Source organism: Lactuca saligna, chromosome 4, assembly GCF_052625555.1.
Source record: "Lactuca saligna cultivar CGN05327 chromosome 4, ASM5262555v1, whole genome shotgun sequence".
NCBI lineage: Eukaryota > Viridiplantae > Streptophyta > Magnoliopsida > Asterales > Asteraceae > Lactuca > Lactuca saligna.
The window spans coordinates 122,022,054-122,028,344 of NC_136420.1; the positions used below are offsets into that span (position 1 = coordinate 122,022,054).

A 6,291-nucleotide genomic window follows, 5' to 3' on the forward strand; every position below is an offset into this window, starting at 1 on the left:
ACTTATAAGACTAAAATTAGAACTTAATAATATTAACTTTAGATTTTAGAGTTTTTAGAATCACAAATAATCAAAAGAGAAATTAAATTGATTCCTACTTTTTATGCCTACAAATGTTCCTACCCAATAAAATTATGACACGTGTCATCTTTCCATATTTTTTAAACTAAATCATTAAGACTATATTAGGAATATATCAAATACAATTAAATTGAATGGTGATTTGTTATAATTTTAGTGGGTAGGAATAATTGTAGGAATAAAAGGTAGGAGGCAATTTAATTTCTCTAATCAAAATGAAGAGAAAAATTCAAAATACAAACCCCATATTTGAGAATTGTGATCGATAAAATGGGTGTTAACATACGAGTCAATTTTGTATAAAAATAGTTCATTTGGAAATGGTATAGTTCATTTGGAAATGATTTAAGACCAACATCTTTGAATATGTAAATAAGATGAGCAAGCGTTATTTAATGACGTATCAAAATCATACCACATACTTGTTAAACCACTAATCAAGTTAACAAGTAACCATTGTATAATAAATAGGCTTAAAATGCAATCTTACAAAAACCAAACGCACATTAAACCCCCTCATTTTCACAAACACAATGTAGTCCTACAATCACAATATCACACAAATCTTCAACAACAACAACACACCACATAGGCACATACCATAATCAATAATCAACCAAAAAAACAATCTTTTTTACATCTACGCCACTACCTTCTCAATCTCTTCTACTCCTTCCTTCTCCTCAGAAACAAAATCCAAACTATCATCTGCTGCAAACGACACCCCATCACTACAACCACGCGCCTCCCCACATCTAAACATTTCATCATTCTCAATTTCAACAAACTTCTCTTTCATCTCCCCTTTCAACAACTCAACAACTTCAATCATTGTAGGTCTCTTTTCAGGCTGATTATGTGCACAAATAAGCCCAACAACAACCACCCTTTTCAACTCTTGTTCTACATACTCCCCTTTAAGCTTAGCATCCACAATCTCACTAAACTTTCCTTCACAAACCAAAGGTAAAGCCCACTCTGTAATCGATCTTCTTGTAGTTGCATTTACTTTCTCAATTGGTTTCTTCCCACTTGCAATCTCAAGTAAAAGAATCCCAAAACTATAAACATCACAACTCTCTGATGCTTTACCTAACATCGCGTATTCGGGTGCTAAGTATCCGAGAGTCCCTTTGACCCGTGTGGTTACATGGGTCGCCCCATCTGGGATTAACTTAGCAAATCCAAAATCAGCTACTTGGGCTTTGAATTCAGAATCTAGTAACACATTGCTTGCTTTCACATCTCTGTGTATTATATGTGGTGTTGCTTGATTGTGAAGATACCTGGATAAATGAAAGAAATAGCAACGTATGTTTGTTATAATTTGTTTATATATATAAAAAAAATTATAGCATATATTTTAAAGAACATACACAATTCCTTCTGCGGATCCAATAGCAATAGTCATTCTTCTTGACCAATCAAGAAGACTTTCAGAAGAGTGTTGACCATGGAGGTGAGAAAGCAAACTGAGATTAGGCATGTAATCATACACTATTAACCTTTCTTGTCCTTCTGCACAATACCCACGTAAGCTTAACAGGTTCTTGTGTCTAACACGTGCAAGAATCTCAACTTCAACAGCAAATTCCATTTCTGCTTTGTTGCTAAAAACTTTTAATCTTTTTACTGCAATCTGAATAAGGCATGTATCAATGATCTAAATTGAAAATGGAAGTGAATTAGTAAACATAACAAAGTCATAATGAGTGATGGTTTAATTACTTGAGATCCATCCCAGAGTTGACCCCAATAAACACTTCCAAATCCACCTTCGCCAAGCTTGTTGTCGTAATTGAAATTGTTTGTAGCAGCATGTAATTCCTTCAATGAGAATATCCTCCATGTTGATTGTTTCTTCGCTTTCTCTTTCCTGTTTAAATAGGAGCAATCGGAAATGAATTGCTGACAATTCAAGAATTTATTGAGGGGGTGTTTGGATTTGGGTTATGAAGTAATTACTAAGAGTTGAAGAATCAAAATAAATAGCGTTTATGCCCAGAATAATCTGTTTTAACCAAGCATTGAAAGCTAATTATGCGATATTCATTGATCAGTTTATTGCACATCCGTAACAGAAAAATAGATGATGCAACAATAAAATTATGCATCGAATTCAAGCACTTTATGCAATTAACGCATTAAACCCTAATTAAACTGGAGTTTAGTGGTATCATACAAAATTTGTTATTTCAATTGGGGTTTTGATTAATCAAATGAATAGTGGGGAAACAAAACATACCGATCGGAGCGACTTGTGCAACAAAAGAACGAGCGAAAATCCATAAGTTCAAAAACCCTGAAAAAAGTTCTTGACTGATTCGTGCTTCAACACAAAAACGATCAAGAAGCCAACTAATAATAAATTGCACTATACCAAGGTAAAGGAGCAGAAAACCGAGTACACCCCCATAACGAAGTTTTACCAGAAAACGAAATTGAAAACCTTTTTAACGATTGCTTCGAAAGAAAGCAATCGAGTTACGTGCTGTCCTCCCAGTCAACTTGTTCGTTGAAGATTCGATGTTAGTAATCTTCGAAAACGTAAAGTAATCAGCTAAATTTGTGAGGGGAAGCCGACATTTTTGGAGAGAGAAAGGAGATGAAGCTTAACACGGTCTTCTTCCCATTCATCAAATCAAGCCTTTGGGCTTCCAATCCCCTTTTCTCTTTCAAATTTTCTTCTTTTTCCGGGTTGGAGAGTGGGGTGTGTGGGTCCAACGGCTAATTTAATATTTCATTATTTTGTTTCTTCCAGTGAAGAAATTGTGGTATTTTTTGAAATGATCCATCCTCCTACTATGTCAAAGGTTTAACTATAGCCTTAGCCTTATATGTTTAGGGGTGTGTTTGGGTTGTTAGCATGTAAAGGTAAAGGTAGCTATAGCTTTTATTTATTATATAAATGGTTGGTGAAAATAATTGAAATCTTTTTAAATATGTAAAATTATATATATGCAATTATGAAAATTGATTTAAGAAGCTTACTAACGTTTTGTAAATGATATATGAAATAGCTTTTAGATTTGAAGTATTTTGTTTAAACTAAAAACTAAATGTTCGTACTGTCACACGGAGCTTTTTGTTTAAACTAACGTGTTTTGTCAAAAATTAGAAGCTCTTAAACGTTCCAAAATGCTCTGTATCAAATACATCCCTAGTTTGTTATTAGAGATAAAATCAGATTCAATAATTTCAAAGAATGGGTTTTCATATCTAAATACGTATCTAAATATCTTAATTTCATGTATTCGAAACTTCGAATAGGATTCATATATACCAATATCAGATATTCCAAAATTTCATTCATTTCTCTAGAAAATATAATGATATCATCTATCACTAATGGGGTGAGTATGGGCTAGTATTAGTCAGTAAAATCGAATTCAAACCAAAAAATTTGATTTTTAGGTTCATACTAGTAGAACTACATTGCAATAAATCTCATATATATATATATATATATATATATATATATATATATATATATATATATATATATATATATATATATATATATATAGTTTTCATAAAGAGTTTGGTGATAGGAACTGAGGTAAGTGTCGAGTTTAGAACAGAAACCACATGGTTCCTTAACCGAGTTCAACCGAGTCAGTTCATGTAACTGTTGGAATAGTGTCTAAGGCTGCAACTATATTAGGCAAGTATTTGACGCGATTGTGTATGGTCCTTTTGGGTTGCCTTCACCATAGCAACTTGACAGGATGATTTATTATGAGAGCATAGATATTATTAATATATTATGAGAATAATATAAGGAATAATAATATTGTTATTTGATTAATATAAGTCATAGATTAATTAGTATTAATTTGGTGACTTAAAGAGATTAATTAAATAAGAAGGTATAAACTGTCAATTGTTTGATAGTTACACTTTGGGTGGTAAATCCTTAAGGAATAGGGTTTGGACGATTTCTAGGGCTAGGATAAGCCTCAAATTCGTCCAAGGATTATCTTTGGTAAGGATTAAGATTGCTTAGGGTTTGAGTTATCCAATTAGGGTTTAAGGGTGAAACCCTAGGAGTCTTACAAGTATAAATAGACCCCTTGAGGAAGGGAAATCGGCATCTCTTCTAAAGTAAGGAAACCCTAGCCGATTTCTTCCCTCTCCTCTCTCCTAAATCATCCTCTTTGCTAGTTGGTGTTTGTAAGCCATTAGAGGAGTGATAATTGTAACTCAAGAGCTCCAAGAACAAGAAGATCAAACAAGTGTTTCAAGGTAAGCTTCTAACTCTGATTTTGTATTGTTCTTATACCTTATTAGTCATTAGAAGTCTTGGATTCAATGCATGTTTAATTAGAGAAACCTAGATCCAAGCATTAGGGTTTGCATGTGCACATAGGAATGTTCATATGGCCAAAACCCATCAGTGGTATCAGAGCCTAGATTGGTTTCTATTAAATTGTTGCTTGATTTTTTGAATCTTACCTGCAAAATTCGATTTTTATGTTTCTGAGTCATGGACTAGGCGAATCCCATAGTGGACTCGGCGAGTTGGCCTGACTCGGCGAGTCCAGAGTGGGTACTCGGCGAGTCCGAGCGTCAGGAAGAGCCGAAATCGGGATTTTTTTTCATATTTATCTTATGGAAACTTACCTTTATCATATTAGATCAACCCAAATCCGATTTTATGATATATATGACTATATTTTTGATCTAATAGAAGATATTTATCAATTAATAAAATATTTAATTTCCTTATATGATAATTATTAATTATTTTGATTAAATTGGTAAATTGTTTTTCAAGAAATCATAAATAAATCAAATATGGATAATTATGTGATTAATTGTTAATTTAAATTAATTGTTATTTGATCCTTTATGTTTTAAATGTTTAAAGCTTGCCCTCAAGTTTTGAAATTTATGTTTTGTGATTAAAAGTTTAATTTAGACAATTTAAATTTCAAACCCTAGAATTTTACAAGTTTAAAATCCAACCCTATACTAATATAATATTTCAAGATTAATATCTATATATGTATAACTTAAATGCTAGTCTTACCGTTAGTAGGCCTCATTCACGAAGCCGGTATAAGGTGGGTATAAGGTTGCGGCCTATAAAATGGCGCTTAATGGGTGTACACTCACACCTACCGCTTGCTTGATCGGTGGAGGGTCGTTAGCCGAACGGGTAGGATAGGGCAACCTCATCCTCTCATTAAAAGTATAATATGATATACAAAGTAACTACATGTTTTTTAAAATTTTTTCCCAATCTTAGTTACTTTAGGAAAAGTGAATTGATGCAATCCCATGAAATTACACTTTGCACCTTGCTAAGAAGTTAGTGGAGATTTAAACATGCCATTGAAAAGTTTCAATGAATCTCATCCAAACCTAGGAATTCTCAATACATTTAGGACTTAAAGTTATGTTTTTCATGGTGGAGAATTAGCGAATCGTCATTCACTTACCTTCAAATTGTTTGCATATTAGATTACGGCATCCCTTTTCTAATGTGTAAATATTGTTGTTGGATCCTAGCCCTAATTTTTCTTATTGGGTGATAATTAGGGATTCATATTCTAATCTATCTTTGTCCTTTCTATTTGTAGATGTCGAACGCTAACAACGTTGCTGCTAGTTCATTCACATTGATGAGCCTTTGTCAAAAGGTCACCTTCGATGGAACGAACTTTAGCGAATGGATAAGATACATTCGCACGATTGCTCGCTATGAGGATAAGGAGTATGTCCTCGATGAGAAGCTCGAGAAAATCAACCCTGAAATCGCTACTCCGGCTGAAATGACCGCTTTTGAAACTCACGAGCGTGATGCAACGAAGGTACATTGCATCATGATAGCCACTATGAACTCCGAATTCCAAAAGTCCTATGAGGACATGTACCCGTACGAGATGCACCAAGACTTATTGGAAAGATACCACCAAAACGCGAGACAAGAGCGTTATAAGATTTTCACTAACATGATTTCCGCTAATATGGGTCATGGAGCGTCTCTTACCGTGCACCTGCAAAAGATGCAAATGTATGTCGACCGTCTTCGCAAGTTGAATGTTGACTTTGGGGAAGACTTGGCGATCGACATGGTGCTTCACTCTTTGCCTCCAAGTTACAATCAATTTAGGATGACCTATCACATGAACAAAGAAGAGGTCACCCTAAGCAAACTCCAAGGTCTCTTGAGGGTCGCTGAGAGCAACTTCAAGGACAAGTCTG

The 6,291-nt window shown here is 34.0% G+C and overlaps 1 protein-coding gene across 2 annotated transcripts; it reads right to left on the reverse strand.

Moving 5' to 3' along the window:
* Positions 1 to 518: 518 nt before the first annotated feature.
* Positions 519 to 2,719, reverse strand: LOC145042715 (PTI1-like tyrosine-protein kinase At3g15890). Of its 2 annotated transcripts, none has more exons than XM_078991180.1 (5): positions 2,462 to 2,719; positions 2,327 to 2,383; positions 1,810 to 1,957; positions 1,458 to 1,720; positions 519 to 1,367 (listed from the first exon to the last, which is right to left on the reverse strand). In XM_078991180.1, exons 2-5 carry the CDS (start codon positions 2,368 to 2,370, stop codon positions 722 to 724), a joined length of 1,101 nt encoding a protein of 366 aa, XP_078847306.1. In that variant the 5' UTR covers positions 2,371 to 2,383; positions 2,462 to 2,719; the 3' UTR covers positions 519 to 721. The 2 variants fall into 2 exon arrangements, with proteins under 2 accessions (XP_078847306.1, XP_078847307.1); XM_078991181.1 differs by having other exon boundaries at positions 2,327 to 2,410; positions 2,511 to 2,648.
* Between the last annotated feature and the right edge of the window lie 3,572 nt (positions 2,720 to 6,291).

What these genes read in the sequence shown, in the direction of transcription:
- LOC145042715 (XM_078991180.1), bottom strand. Translation starts at nt 2,370, where the DNA reads ATGGATTTTCGCTCGTTCTTTTGTTGCACAAGTCGCTCCGATCG. An exon ending in TGCACAAGTCGCTCCGATCG is followed by an intron (nt 1,958 to 2,326) that starts GTATGTTTTGTT and finishes CTATTTAAACAG; the next exon opens with GAAAGAGAAAGCGAAGAAAC. An exon ending in GGATCCGCAGAAGGAATTGT is followed by an intron (nt 1,368 to 1,457) that starts GTATGTTCTTTA and finishes TCATTTATCCAG; the next exon opens with GTATCTTCACAATCAAGCAA.